We start from the raw sequence: 16289 nt of genomic DNA, 5'->3' as shown, positions 1-16289 counted from the left end.
GAAAGCCGATGATAGAGGAGTGTGGAGCACAGAAAAGTGCCAGAGTTGATACTGGGTCTCACAGATCCAGGAAAGTATTAGGCTCATTGCTCTATGTTGGCCATTTGTCTAGTGACCTGATTATGTTGATTGCCCGTCCTTTTACCTATAAAATGTGGAAGGGACTTTAAGTTCTAATACACTATTTTAAAGTGACATATAAAATTGCCTAGCACATTGTGATAATTTTGAGCTGTTACTTTTGACAAGAAAATAATAGTAGTAATGTGCAAGCAGACAGACATTTTTGTCAAAGTATAATGCAGTTTTCTTCTGTGTGTCTGTACGCTATAGTTACAGAATATCTGATGTAGCTGTAGCTTTAAGATTAGGTTAAGCAGAAAAAACGTAAACCATTTCGATTATTATAGAATAATATATAATATATTGTTATTTAATGCTAGTCTTTAGGTTAGTAATACCTTTTGGGTAGATAATAACATTAAATTGTCCTATTATTTAGGTAGAAAGAAAAAAGACAAATTATAGATACATCTGCAAGCTAAAGACAGCTCTCAAACTAGCAAAATAGCTTGAGTTATTTAAAAAAAAATTTAAAATAATGTTACTTTGCTTCATTGTGTCCTCTTTTAGTCTGCTGCTGGTCAAAGAAAATCAGTAACTGGTACCCACTGTATAAAAGTCTTTGTATAAAGTATTTAGAAGCTGTGTCTGTTTTCTTTCTCCCCTCCCTCCCCTCCCCTCCCTCCCACTCTCTCTCTCCCCTTCCCCTCCAACCCTTAGGGAAAAAAAAAAGATATCTCTTGTATTCTCACTAGGGGAGCAAGTCATTGACTGTGTGTCTCTGTGCCCCCCACCCCACCCCTGTGTGTATTTGGGCTGAGTTGGTTTTCTGAGATGGGCTGTGTGTAGGGAGGCTGGCCTAGGCTTTTAGTCCTCTAGTTGTGTCATTTCCTTTGTGGAGCTTCCAGACACGAGTCACTATATGCAGCTTAAGGATAGAGTTTGGTATGAATCAGTGCATTGATTGGCTCCCTTCAAAATTTATACTATATTTTTCTTCTGTAAATACTTAAAACACATTTTATTTTTGTTTTCATTAGCACATATAGGAAAACTCCATAGACTTGGCACACACAGACACAAAAATAAACAAAAGCCCCTAAAACATTGTAGAGATACAGAGCAATAGTAATACAAACTGCATGGTACTGGCATAAAAACAGACAGATTGATCAGTGGAACTGAGTCGAAGATTCAGAAATAAATCCACATATCTACAGATGCATGATTGTTGGCAAAGAAGCCAAAACCAAACAATGGAAAAAAGAAAGCATCTTCAAATGAGATCAGTCTGTTTATAACTATGAGGGCATGATAATATGAAAAATTCTTGAGTTTTTATTTTATCTTTCCCCTTTGTTCCTTTGTTTTTGATAGAACTTCCAAATAATCTAGAATGTTCTTTTCCAATTGTAGAGTAGCCGTGCTAGTTAGATGCTAATTTTGTGTTTGTATAGGTGAGAGAAGAAAAAGAAAAATCGATTACAGAAACAGAATAACGTAATGATAGGTGTTTGGGGTATGACACATACCCAGTAGCCACTTATATTTGAGGCTTTATTAGTCTTCCTTAGAATCTAGTTTTATAGGTTCCTGTTTTCTAGTAGATTTCATCTGTGGTGCAATCAGAAGCAACTTAAATTGCATTTAAAAGCTCCATGGACTCCTTTTGGTATCAATTAATATTTGATATCCATTTAGACTTTATTTTTGTTTTCCCTTTGTCATAAATAATTCCATAAGCTTTGTCAAGGTAAATAATGGAATTCTATTATCAGAATTTGGATTAAGACTTATTTTAACTCAAAGGAAGTCATATGTGGATAAAGCAGGATGGAGGTAGAAAAGTACCCAGCATAAAGCCCTACTCACTTTCACATTGACAAAGGATTTAATGTACTAGTGCCACATGACTCAAACTTCACTGTAATACATGAAAGGAAAACTGCATTTTTAAAATACTGACTTAGTCATTTACCCAAATTTAAAACTATAGGTTCTTATCTACAAATTTTAGGTTGAGAATAGACTTTTTGGTTTTTGAAGAAGATTGTGCTGCTTTTGTAAATTTATAATGACATTCTTTTTTTACTTTAGTTGAATCATTTTGTTTAGAACTTTAATACTGGATGTGTTTTTCTTTCCTATTTTAACCTATTTTGTAATCAGTGGAAAACTAGAAGTGAAGTTATAAAGCAATTTAGTAAAATACCATGTTTCATAAGAATGACCTTTGATTGCTTTTGAACAAATGTTCCGAAGAACCAAAGTGAGGACTGAGGACAAGGGAAACAATCATGATTGTATTTTTCCTTATTTTTTTTTCTAGTAGATGACATTGATTGTGTTCCAGTCAAGTACCAAATATTGTACTTAATATGTAATATGTATTATTAACTACATGCTTCTATTGTTTTCCTTTTAGCCCAATCAAGAAAGTGTAAGTAACTAAAAATGTGTAGTATGTAGTTATAATTCCAGATCTGACCTATATATAATTACTAAAAATTGTTACCAGGTGGGAACATGAGTCCCAGCATTCACGAGGCAGAGGCGGGCAGATCTCTTGAGTTCAAGGCTAGCCTGGTCTACAGAGCAAGTTCCAGGAAAAACTCAAACCCAAACAAACCAAACCAACAAACAAAAGGTCCAGCCAGTCCTGTAGTAGGCATTTTGTTTACAAAGTCAAACTGGAGAGTGTGTGCTGCTTAACAGCTAATGTCTAGACGTTTATGTGCCTCTAATTCACCTTCTGTTTCTGTAGGAAAGACGGCTAAAAGAAAGAGAAGCCAGAAGGGAAGCCAACAAAAGACAAGCAAAGGTAAGGGGGGGTATATGTGCGGGTGTGCTTAAATCAGCACCTTTAGATCTGTATTGTTTTGTTCTTTGTTTTAGAAACAGGTCTGTTAATATATTTGATAGAGAACTTTATATAAAATGAAGACAATATTTTGTAATATTGATTTAAATCCCTATTTTCCATATAGATTTACTTTTGTGTTCTTTGTTTTTTGTTTTTTGTTTTGGTAAAATATCAGGACATTCTTGTGTAGTTGGAATTGAACCCTTGTAGTCCGTTGTTTACTTTGTCATTGGTTTGCTTCATTTATAAAGGGTTAAAACGTTTAAGCTAGCTTGCAATCTGGACTTTGCCTCACTCCTCTGGCCACTTTTTCTATTAAATACAGAAGACAATTAACTTTGTGGGTCAACTCTGTCAGGATTTGCATACCTGTCACTTTTAGGGTAGAAATGCGGCCTGATTTGTACTCAGCTAGGTAATTGGATAATAGATTATTGTGAGAACATGAGTTGTTTTGCTTCATCTCTGAGGATCTAGATGAAAACACTCTAAGCTTCAGTATATCCCATAAACACACATAGTTTTCCCAGAATATATATGTAAAATTATAAGCACCATCTATGTGCAGCTGTTAATTTTAGTCTGACATGCTTAACGCTAAATGAAGATTTCAGCTCCTGCATTCTGAACATATTTAATAGAAATGATTTCCTGCTCCCAGAGCCAAATACTGAATTTCATTCTCATGCTCTATGTGCTATGCCTACCTAGCCACGGTAGGTTTTTCTTGGCAATTAGCAAAGAGCTGACTCTCTGGAGTAAGCCTACCATGCCTAGCTTCTCCCACCCACCCCCGTGCTGGCCATAAACACTTAGAAAACAAGTCATGCTATAGTTTTGAAGTGGGAAGCAATTACTCTATAGTGTAAGAGGAAAAGACTGCTTACATTTACTATTGAAAAGTACTCTATCTTCACAAGTGTCAGAAAATGAAATATCCAGAATGCACAGCCTGACTGCTAGTACTTCTGCATATATTTAGCATGCAAGGTTGAAGGGACAGGACCTGAAACTGAACCATAGGAACTCTAGTGGATAAATACAAGTCTAAGAAGGAAGTCTTACCCTTAATTGGAAAACAAAAGACAAAACCAAAACCAACCATGATATTTATGGCTATTTCATGTTCAACATTAAAATAAGCCTATTTTATTTTTTACTAAGAAATTCTCATTTCCATCTAAAAGAGAATCATATTACTATATTTCCTTTGTATTTTTACATTTGCATGTGTAGCCTACCTTTGTATTTGTTGTCCCATATTTACAGAATCATCTATCTAGAGACCAGACGTGCAGCTAAGTCTACATTTGTAATGAACATTTACAGATTTTTTCTTTGCATTGATTTTTAAAAAAAGATTTAAAAAAATTTTAATTACGTGTTTTTGTTTGTGGCTGTGTGGGAATAAGCATATGAATACAGGGGCCTGTAGCGGTCAGAACTCCTGGAGCTGGAACTGGAAGTGGTTGTAAGCCACCTGATGTGGCTGCTGAGAACTGACCCAGGTCCTCTGGAAGAGTGACTAGTGCTCTTAGCCACTGAGCCATCACTTCAACCATTGCCATTATTGCTATGTTTTAAAGAACTTAGCAGTTATATATAACTTAGATAGCATTGGGTATTAAGAATCTTGTCTTGGAACCAATTTCCTTGAGTCTTGAGGGAAGACTACTCATTATGGTTCATTTTTTTGTATTTATTGATGCGGTGTGCTTGGTCTTTCACAATGGTCTGAATTGTAAGAAATTGTTTTCACTTATTGGCCTGCTTCTGGATTGCTTTTCTTTAGCCTTCCTGTAGATCGGTGTCTGCTTAGTTTTGATCTTCTTTCTGTTGGAGAAGTAACACTACTGCCTAGTGTTAGGTTTTTCCATAGGGCTGATCCTGAATATAAACTTAATGAAAACTTCTCCGCTCCACGTCATGTTTTTCCTGTATGTTTGTTTGGTTTCATGACATCCAGGAAAGGGACTTCCTTGTCAGGAGATCTTGTTCCAACAAAAACACAGATACTGGCTGACTGGATCATAAAACTAGATCCAACTATCTGCTTTCTCTCGGAAAACACCAAAGGAAATGGAGTGTAAGGGCAGAAAACAATGAGTCGTGCTAATGGGAACAAACTGAAAATGAGCTAGCATGGCTTTTCTGATATCTGATAAAATAAATTTCAAACCAAAGTTACTTTAGAGATAAAATCACTATTAATAAAAGGAACAATTCAGCATAATATTACATATGCTCTGCATAGTGAATATTTCATAAAACAAACAATAAGAGTATAAAAGGTCTGATAGACAAGGTATAGTTCCTGATACAGTAATAATGGGTGACTTGATTTCCCACTCTTATTTTTATGAATATGTCATCCAAACCTAAAATCAATAACAAAATATAAAACTCCAAAAATAAACTATATCATAAATCAAATGAACCTAGTAGATATCTATAGAATATTCTATCTGGCTACAAACACTCACATGATCTCATTAAATGACACCTGGGTCTACTGGAGTTTATAGACAGGCACTTAAAATGCAAGAATAGGTTTTAGTATTCAGTACAAAGCTCACAGTTATGTGGTATGTAAACAGTAGCAGCTGTATTCTTACTAGTTAGAATCCAAGATAGACAGTCTTGGAAAAGAGTAAAAGATGGGTTTGAGGAGCATGCTGATGTTTCTTCAAAAGCAGGCAGGGTTCTGCCTTTGCACTGATTATTAAAAATCTATTCTTAGTTTTAGAGGTGGGTAGGGGAAAGTGATTTCCTATTTTTAAGAATTTATGGTATCCACTACCTCTTGCGTTAGTGGCGGTAGGTTTTGTTGATAAGGAAGACTTTTGGGGATACATTTTTGGTTTGCTATGTGTGGCCTATAGAGTGGCAAAACTTTATTGTTTTTTCCTTTTAAACCATAAAGACTTGTTGGAGAACACCATACACTAGTGCTCCAAAGTGTCTAAAGGTAGTACCCAGAAGACTTCCTCCCTGTAAGTAGTCACATGTCTCTAAAATATCACCAAGAAGAATTTTTTTTTCTCTCTGACATGGTTTTTGTTTTGTTAGGTTTTCCCTTTTTGGCACTCTAAGGAATTATAGGTAGAAATGCTTGGAAACTAAAATCATATTTCTGTTGTTACTATCAACAATAAATGATTTCTCTCTGCTGTATTTTCTTGCTTTGGGGAAATATATTGCCAGATATCTATAATGTTTTATGCAGTAAGATTTTTTCTTTTCTGTTTTTATATTATTGATATATTACAGGGTAAAAGACTTTTTTACTTGACGAGAACTCTTGAACTTGCTATTTGTATAGTGTGTTGATGTAAATGTTCTACAACATCATCTGGAGATTTTTAGCCTTTGAGCACGCTTTCATCAAGACTATCCTTGAGCAATAAGCTTATGAAATAAGTGGAAGCAGTATAGCCATTCAACTGTTGAAACTGAAGTTAACTGACTTGTATTAGGTCATATTTAATTGGTGGAATAATCCTCAGATTTCTGTCATAGGCTGAACGAAGGTCTTTGGGCTTTATTGAGGAGTCTGTCTGTTTTTTTTTTTTTATTCATTATTATGTATACTGTACTCTGGCTGCACATAAACATCCAGGCCAGAAGAGGCCATCAGATCACATTATAGGTGATTGTGAGCCACCATGTGAGTGCTGGGAATTGAACTCGGGACTTCTGGAAGAGCAGACCATACTCTTAACCTCTGCGCCACCTCTCCGACTCCGAGTTTGTCTGTTTTTGTCTCTTGAGATTTTGACTTTAGCAAATCCTACCTGTATGGCCTTGGGCAGTATACTGAGTGTTCAGGAGGGTGTAGTAGAATGAGTTCCTGAATTTATCTCTGGTTCTTCTTCTAAACTATTGAAGACTTATATACAAAATCACTCCAGTTCCCTGGGCTTTTCCTTATTGGTGCAGCTCTTTTGGAGAAATGTTTGTAGTATGCTATGGTGAATATTTGCCTATGCAATGTGCCACACTTCCTATGTAGATACGTAACCAAAGCAATACATATATGCTTAGGCTGAAAACTGTTCACATAGCAACATTAGTTGTAACCATCAATCATTGGGAATTATTCAAATTATAGAGTAGATAAATTGTAGTATAGTCATACACTGCAGTATTACATATCTGTCAGGACTGTATACAGTAATAGGAACAAATTTCACAGATATAAATTGAGCAAAATAAGCCAGATAGAAAATATATAATACTCTATTTATATAAAGTCTTTCTCAAAGCAAAACTAATGTTTGGTGTTAGAGTTAGAATACAGAATGTTAAGGGGGTGGGTGTTGCCACTGAGAAGGCAAGAGGAGCATGGGGATTTCCAGGAGCTTGAGTTCTGATTCCTAGTTTGGTTTGTAATTATGAGATTGTGACCACTTCTCAGGCGGTATGCTTGTGCTTTGTGTGTGTTGCTAGGTGTATAGTGCACCATTGCCTTCTCATTATCACGACAAAATACCTGCCAAGAGCACCTTAAGGCAGGGGGGGTTTCTTTTGGCTCCGGGCTTGAGGGTACAGTACATCATGGAGAGGAAAGGAAGCCCGGGCAGCCGGAGCCTGAGGCAGCTAGGCACATGGTAGTCATCGTCTTCAGTCAAGAAACGGAAATGGAACGCCCATACTTAGCTTGCCTTAGCTAGGACTTTATTCAGTCCTAGACCCCAGGTCATTGACTGGCATCACTCAGATTTAGGGTAGGTTTTCTTACTTCAGTTAACCGAATTTAGAGGCTTTCTGATAGATATGCCCAGAAATTTGTTTCCATGGTGATAATCAAGATTAAACACCACACATTGCATATTTCAATTAGGATTTCTTTTTGAAATTGAAAATGAAGAGGTAGTTTACATTTCTAAAATTACATTTTAGCTTAGATGTTTACAGTTGGAGATTCCTAAATATAGGATATTATGAATAAGTTCTGTAAGTAAGAAATCTAACCCCTAAAGTAAGGGGATTAAATAAAAGCTCTGAAAGTTAATAATTTATATTCTTCAAATGCATAATTTTAAAATCTTCATGTGTGATGAATTACTCCCTAAAATGTATACAATTATTTCTCTCATATAAGAAAATGAAACACCTTTAAAAATGTGAATTATTACCATCAGCACTATTATATGTGTCCTTTAAGTTAACTTTGCTCTGAGCTACCCAGGATCAAAGCTGGAGTGTGTTGTCACTAAATAGCTGAGATGTGCTTCAGCTGCAGAAATCCAGGACTTTCCTTCCATTTTTCTCTTCCATCTAAATATTTGGGTGGAAGGCTCATTTGCACACATTTATGCATTATGCATGTATATAATTAAGATACTACAACCATCTTACTTAGAGCCAGAGATCTAAGTCCAAATTATCTTCTTTATACATTCTTTACATTATAAACTGAAGTACTTTAAAGTTCTGAGGTAAGAACCCGATTTTGGTTTGACTTACGCTTCCATAGGAGATATGAAGCTAAGTGCATTCTTTTGAATCACTTCAAGCTCAGCAGCCCAGCTGTAGTTGTGCCTCGTAGTACTTGATTGCATGCAGGCCAGCGTCTCTTGTTCTTATCCTGCAGACTTTCAAACAGCGTGTAAAACCAATATAAGCAATGGGGGGGGGGGAAGCCCAGTGCTTTGGAAAATACAAGGACAATCAGAATTTGGCTTTGCCATGTTGAGGATATGTGAATCTTGTATGGTCAGCTCAGTTAGAGGAAAGAGAAAACCCTGAGAGTAAATACACTGGGAAAAATACTCTTGGAGGCTTATACAAAACTTATGCTAACCTAGTGGAACTAATGGTCTGGTCTGTTGAAGATTATTAATATTTGTTATTAATTTATTATTTTAATAAACCAACAATTACTTATTAATCAGCTTTATACCCAAATTACCACACAGAGAAACTGGGTACTATTTAATTAACTCTAGGCTAATGCTGAGCAATTGTTACTCCATCCTAAACCTCCAAGCTGGCCTAATTTCCTTCCATTCAGGCTTCTCACTTGCCTTTTACTCATATCCTAGGTCTGGCTCGTTCCTCCTCCTGTTTCCTCCGTCTTCTCCACATGTCCATCCCTCCTGTCCTTCCTTCTCTTTCCCCTCCCCTCACTGGCCCAGGATGTGCCACCACTCTGTGTTGCTCAGCATTGGTTAGTTGGCTTTATTTTTGGCAATACAGAGAATAAGTGGTGACATGTTCACATAAATGTGAGACAGGAGACACTTAGAATAAACACCACAATGCAGTGTCTAGATTTAAACCAGACAGTAGGGGTGGAGAAAACAGAATTTGAATGAAGGGTACACAGTCCACCAGAATATTATGCCAACACTCGTCTCTGTGTTTGGTGCTGGCAACAGGTCACTATGGCATTGAATTCATTGAATTCATAACTCCTATGACTCAGATGTTCTAGACTAGGTAGATGTTTTCAGCCTTCCTTTCAGGTTTACAGTTCCAATTCTTTTCTTACCTCCTAGGTAATAAAGCATTCACTATCACTTTTATGTTCTTTCACACCATTCTACATAACATTTGCAAGTGTGTGGATTTCTTCTATATAGCATTTTTTAATTTTTTGGTTTTTTGATTTTTGGTTTTTAGAGACAGGGTTTCTCTGTGTAGCCTTGGCTAGCCTGGACTCACTCTGTAGACCAGGCTGGCTTTGAACTCAGAGCTGTGCCTGCTTCTGCCTCCCAAGTGCTGGGATTTAAAGTGTGTGCCACCATGCCCAGCTTTCTGTAAAACATTGTCAACGGTAGTTAGAATGTAGAAGAAAACTGTAATCATCATAGAGCATTAGTCTGACTTTCTAAGAGTTTTTAGAGAACATAATGTTTTTTTAGAATTTAGAATATATCAAACTTCACTGGCATGCAAAAGAGGTAACAGGAATGTGATGAATAGTAGAGGTTCTTAGATGCCAAGAAGTGGGGTGATCCTAAAAGGATCCATCTCTTTACTCTGTATGTTTTGAGGTGCCTATGATGTGCTAGTCCTGGTAGGATTAAGCCTATTCTTGAGGAACACAGTGTAATGAAGGGAATTTGCCTGTATGAGTCTGGCTTAGTTCACTGAGCATGATGATCTCCAGTTTCATTCGTTTTTGCACCTGGCATAATTTTGTAAATGGATAAATCTTATTATTTATATCACATTTCCTTTATCTAGTCATTTATTAATGAATACTTGGGTTAATTCTGTAACTTGGCTGAAAAAATGTGCTTAAATAAACATGAATTGCACAATTATTTCTATTGTATGTTGATTTAGATTTCTTGGCGTATGTACCCGGGAGTGATATGATTTCCTGGAATTTATGAACCATGTGAACATTAAACAGTGAAAAATGATTTCCCCTTCCAATGAATGAACTGAATTGGGAAGACATTTTTTTTCATTGTTTAATGTTCAAATCTGAAAATACTAATATTTAAATGTCAGAGGAATTTTTTAGAATAGCACATGTTTGATGTTCTTGAACCTTCCTGTTTGACATATTTCATCACATACTTTTATTGAGAAAGTTTTTCTTAGAATTTATTTTGGGGGTCTACTACCCTACTGAAGGGCACTTAATGTATAAACATTGCTCTAAAATTCATTCTGAATAGACTGTGGATTATCAATATGGATATCAAAAACGAGTGAAAAAAGCATATTTAAATGTATTTACAGATCATAGAAATCTCAGTTTTGTTCTTGTTTGATATTCTATAATTTTGCCAAGAGATTTTTTTTTTTATTAAGAAAAGTTTGGTGGTTATCCTAGTTTCTAAATTATGCTTTTTATGAAGTATGCTAAGCCTGCTAAAATATTTTTACAGACATTTTGACAGTTAATATTTTTTTTTACCTTAATTGTAGAGTATTCTGGTAAAATGTGGATATATTCAAGAACTTCTATCATCATTTATTTGGTTTCCTCTGCTTAGAAAACTAGGAGTCATTTTCAGTGTTTGCACACTTATGTAATTGTGTCAAATTCTAGTAATTCTATTTTAGTAAATCATTCAAACCAGTAAGTACTTCTCTGATGGGATGCCTTACATTTCAGTACTGTGAAATGGTGTTGCCATCTATGAATGTGTTGAGCTAAAATCATAGTTACCATAGGGTCTCTACACATCTGGCTAGACTCCTTTGAAAAACTATATTCATATAGCCAGTTCCCTATTTGACATGTCTATTTCAGTTTTTATGAGAACTTCTATGTATCTAAATGCAAGCATCATATCTTTGTGCCCTAAATATGTTTTTGCCATGATCTTTATTATCCCAGGAAATGACACACCTATCCTTTCATTAGCTGAACAAAAATATTAGAAATGCTGTTGACTTCTCTCTTTCCTACTCTACCAGAAGTTATCACTATGTGCTACTTATTTTACCTTAAAAATAATAGGAAATTTGAAAAACAAAAAAGAAATTTGCTATAGCTCAGATACGTCTGAAGTTATTATTAGTTAATTGTGATAACCGTGGTTAGGTTTTTTAGTTATGATAAATACATTATGAAATATTGGCCATAAGAAAGGTACTTGAGAGGTATATGGTAATTATGTATCTACAAAGTTCTTATAAATTAAAATCATTAAAACATTAAAATTCATATACATAGTCCAATTTTCAATATCTTTATTACTATCACTGTAGTCCAATCACCATCCTCTTTAAACATAAGCTTTTAATTTTTAATAACCTTGTAGTCTATTCCTAGCATCTGTGCTCTCTGTTGCTTCCTTTAATATAGTAGCAATAACAAACAATTAGAATTTGCATTGTATTATTCTTTAAAACACACACACACACACACACACACACACACACACACACACACACACACACCCTTAAAGGCTTCTTCAGCTTAATTGTAGTAATAGCTGCAAAGTTCTACATACAGTTCAGATTTTGTTTCCTGTTTAGCCAGTTAATGTACCCTATCTTCAAGTGTTATTATTTCTCATGTACAGCAAGCTAATTTTGGCCCTTGCCCTGGCAAACTGCCAGATTGCTGTGTGATCACTTCTTTAATCCCTTTGGATTCCTGCTAAAAATGCACTTTACTAGTGAAGCTTTCCTGATAACCTGTTAATCAGATACTGACCTCATCCTCCCTTGTATTCTTACCTATTTTTTTCTCCTCAGCATTTATCCCTGCCAAGAAATCCATAGCTATGTACCTGTGTTGTTTGACTTACTTGCACTATCATAGGACCCTCTGTTCACTATTCTGTCTATGCCACATAGGCTGACACCCAGCTAACAGGAAGTACTCAGTGCTGCAGTGAAGGAAGCAGTATCTCCTTAATTTACTTGATTTTACTGTGAAAAACAACAATTTCCAGAATTACAGGGAACTGTCTATTAGGAGGTATGACTTTGGAGATGTAGTAGTGTCATTTGGAGAGGGAAGAGTAAACCCAATGAAATGCAGGGGGTGAGGAAAGGAAAGGGTGTTACTGCACACAAGCAGAAATTGCTACCTTTAGGCAGTCTTGATTGTGTAAGCTGGAGCATGCTTCCCACCCAATGAGAAGATGTTACACACTGTGGTTAATTTCCATTTTCATTTAGGGTACCATAAAGTACCATACAAACTACATTGGAGAATAAAAGGGAGTATGGGCAACCGTAGATTGTAGTATATTGTTTTCACTAGAAATATTTCAAGGGATTAACATTTTCACTCCCAAGTCCATTAGTTCTGGTTAACAGCAAAGATAAGATCACGGTCTCACTTTAATACAGCAGACTCTCAGACACCGCTGTACATGATGTTATACCTGTCTTGCGTTCAGAATTAAACTGTAGCCCAAATGTTGCTAGCCTGCTGTCCAGAATACCACCTCCATTTTTACCTTTGTGGCCGAAAATATACCTTTTGTGCACCAAGGAAAATCACATCAATATTCTTTTAGCTGCAGTTCACCATTGACTGGACACAATTAGACTGTTTTGATGTCTCATATCACCCAAGTTTAACATCCAGAGAAGTGATTCAGAGCGCTAATGTACACATTAATGGAAAGGGCTTTAAGGCGGGTCTGGAGAGAAAATAAGCAGCTTGCATAATCATTCCTTCCTTCAAGGACTCCCAGCCACCGGGAGGTGATTTAGCATGCCCTCTCTGTTCCATGTGCACTTCCCACTTTCTCTTTCTCACTACAGTGCCATCCTCAGCTCCCTCCCAAGGAGAAAGGCTGGTTGTTGTCTTTCATTATTTCCCCGCAGGCCCTGAAGACTTATTAGAAACTGGAAACAGATACCCATCCCCAGATAGTGCATGGTAGGCCTGGTGAACTGTGTGTGTCGAGCATGTGCTTCCAACACTTGGGAGATGGTGTTTCTGAAGTAAGAGAAGCATCCTTCACTTGGTCCTGTGACTCAGAGAGCAGTGCTGGCAAAATGACAGCGCTCTGTTGGGCTGCTGTATCCTGAGGCTGTAGCTGAGGAAGAGGGACAGATGTATAGAAGCCTTGGGTGCAAGTCCCAAGACATGCATAATCTGCCTGATTTTTTCCAGGTGACCAGTGCACAATGTTACAAGTTCACTGATAAATGATTTATTCCAAGTACAAAGTAAACCAGTACATTTTAATGGGAAAGTATAAAAAGTTCATCTGTGTGCTATTTGTTTAATTAAAAAAATAAACTAGGAACAGGTGGTGAGGCGGGAGTGAGGATGTTGTGTTTGGAAAATGGCTGCTTCCTGCTGGTTTGTTGGGGGGAGGGCAACACTTTGGGGATCCTAAGAGAATGGGGTGGGGTGGAGTGGCCTGGTGAAGTCTGGGGAGAGCCAGCTGTTTTGCTGCTGTCCAGGATCTGTGAGAACATCTGGAAAGTACAGGCCCAGCTGAAGCAGTCTGTGAGGCTAGACACAGTCTGGGTGGGTAGAGGGGGGCACCTGTGAGTAGCTGCTTTGGCGTGGTTCTGGATATAGGAAACACCTGGGCATGACAGGACACTGGAACACGTATATGGGCAGAAGACAAAGTCAAATAGGTTAGGGAGAAAATCCCCCCCCCTCTCTCTCTCTGTGTGTGTGTGTGTGTGTGTGTGTGTGTGTGTGTGTGTGTGTGTGTGTGTGTGTCTGTGTGTGTCTGTGTACATTTGAAACTTTTGGGCCCATGGTTTCATGGTTTTGGTAGTTGCGGAAGAGGAGATCCAAAACCAGGGGAAGAGGGAGACGTTCCACCCTCTGAAATAAGCAATTGGTAGACAACTTGGGCTGCACTTATCTGGAGTCCACTTGACCTGATAGGTAGATTCCGGTGGATTCCCTGTAGCTTACAAGACTCCTTTCTAAGTTTACAAAGGAGATAAACTTTAAACATGTTAGCATCACTATTGTTTGCAATCTGCAGTGAAATTCATAATTGTAGAAAAAGCCAGTAGACATATGTCACTTGATCTCGATTTTTCAGTATGATTACACATCATGAAAGAGGGGCTTCTTCCCTCTTTCCAGACAAGCCTGGATGTGTAAAAATTTGGCACAGTGAGGAAAAACTATTAAGCCTATACTTAAAAGACAAACCAAAGGAAATTAAAAATCTTGGAACCATGACAGTGGATAGTATAGTGGGATTGAAACAATCCGAGTTACATTAATAAATTAGAGCTCCACTGATTAATGCCAAAGCTCTCAACAGTTTTAATACAACAGTAACATAACAGGAAAAAATCTGAAGCATCACCTTCTTATAACTATCTAGGCTTTCACTTGTATTTGTTAACCTTTAGAACCTTTTTAGACTCTAAAATACTTCCTTAGGTCCTCACCCATAACAGAATGCTACTGATGACCTAGTTGCTACTCTGAAGATAGTTGGCCTTTTGCTATAATTTTACGTGGTAGTGAGGGAGTAAGAGTGAGACAAATAGGTGGACAGAGAGGGAGAAGGATCATAAAATAATAAGGTAATAATGATGGCGGACTTCCAAGAGGGCTGACTTCTTCCTTACTCTGCTGACCTGAGATAAAAGCCTACCAGATTAAAACGAAGTAACTTTTTTGTCAAGCTGATAGAACTCCTATGCTGATGGGACTATCTAAGCTCAGTGTCAGATCAGGATATGTTTACCAGAGTTGTGATCCTGTCAAATTAATGAACCCTAAATCAGGGTTGAAGACCCCTCAGAAATCCCTAAAATCTCTAGCCCTCAAGGAGAGACCTAGATTTTGAGCTCCTGACACTCCCTCTGCTTTGTAGAGGGTCTTTTTTCATGGGCACCTTTATGTGCTTATTTCCTCACACCCAATAAAAGCCTTTCTTCGTTGGCTGACTCTGTCTGCTGTGTCTTAGAGTTTCCCTGCTACTGCCAGTTGTGATTTAGATTTTTCTTGCCTTTAGCTTGTAAACTACTAGAGAAAATGAACCTGATGAAGATCCCTCCATAGTAACAGTAGAAAGAGATTGCTTTCGGATAATATATTGCAACTGCTTTTAAAGAATATTAATGGAATAATAGTGGTAGGTTCTCCCCTACATTCTATGACGTGTCTCCCCACAGGCCCTTGGTCCTAGTAATGGCGCAGGGTATGGGTTCCATGTTGTGGAATAGGCCTTAGATCAACCAGAAAGTGGTTGCTTATACCCGTACCATCTGTACCACTCTTGTACTGGTGGGTATATCTTGTCAAGCTGATTGTTATTGTAATTTAATGTACATAACATTAAACTGACTCCTAATGACTTATTGCTGAACGCATAGTTTAGTGTATCTCTCAACCATCATCAGAGAAGCTTCTTTTTGCAGTAGATGGCAATTATAGAGACTCACAGGTGGTCAAAGTACAGAGAGTAAGAGTACCCAGCCATAAATGGAACATCTATATCACACCCTTTCCTCCCAAGCTCATTGACCACTGCAAAACAGTGGGTGCAAAGTCAGAAACAGTGGTTAACTACAGTGCAATGGTGTTTTGGAACACTACAGGACATTTATACATAAGAACTCACAGTAGTTGTTAACAGCATGCACAAGGCCTGTACAAACTCAAGCTAGACAGTGTTCCAGTGTGGAGTTGAGAGGTAGGCACAAAGTCTCACCTCTAGGTGAGGGGCTGCTGGCATTTGGTAGCTGCTGGGAGAGGGAGATGGAGTTTTCCTTAAGGGTGTGGCCCCTCTTAAGTCATATTCAGAGTATATGGGGAACAGAAATTAGACTTGAAGGTTAAAAAAAAAAGAGGCAGTGTATGGGTAGAGGAAAAGAGGGAGAGGTTGAGGGGTGAATGCAATCACATTACATTTCATAATTCTCAGAATCCAAAAAATTATAAGTGATATTAGACAAAGTTGTTTTTTTTTTTTTAAAAGAGACCTTTTTTAATACA

The 16289-nt window shown here is 37.3% G+C and overlaps 1 protein-coding gene across 1 annotated transcript in view; it reads left to right on the top strand.

Annotated features, from left to right (window-relative positions):
* The window catches only part of DDX10 (DEAD-box helicase 10), a 129054-nt gene that overhangs the window by 94944 nt on the left and 17821 nt on the right, over nucleotides 1–16289 (top strand). The window contains exon 16 of the mRNA XM_084781378.1: nucleotides 2828–2884. Within this exon, the coding sequence (XP_084637504.1) occupies nucleotides 2828–2884 (57 nt within the window). The remainder of the gene's footprint in view (nucleotides 1–2827; nucleotides 2885–16289) is intronic.

The sequence above is a fragment of the Acomys minous genome (genome assembly GCF_964271855.1).
Source record: "Acomys minous genome assembly, chromosome: 5".
NCBI classification, from domain to species: Eukaryota; Metazoa; Chordata; class Mammalia; order Rodentia; family Muridae; genus Acomys; species Acomys minous.
Note: the sequence above shows the minus strand (reverse complement) of the source record. Positions and strands in the feature narration are given on the sequence as shown.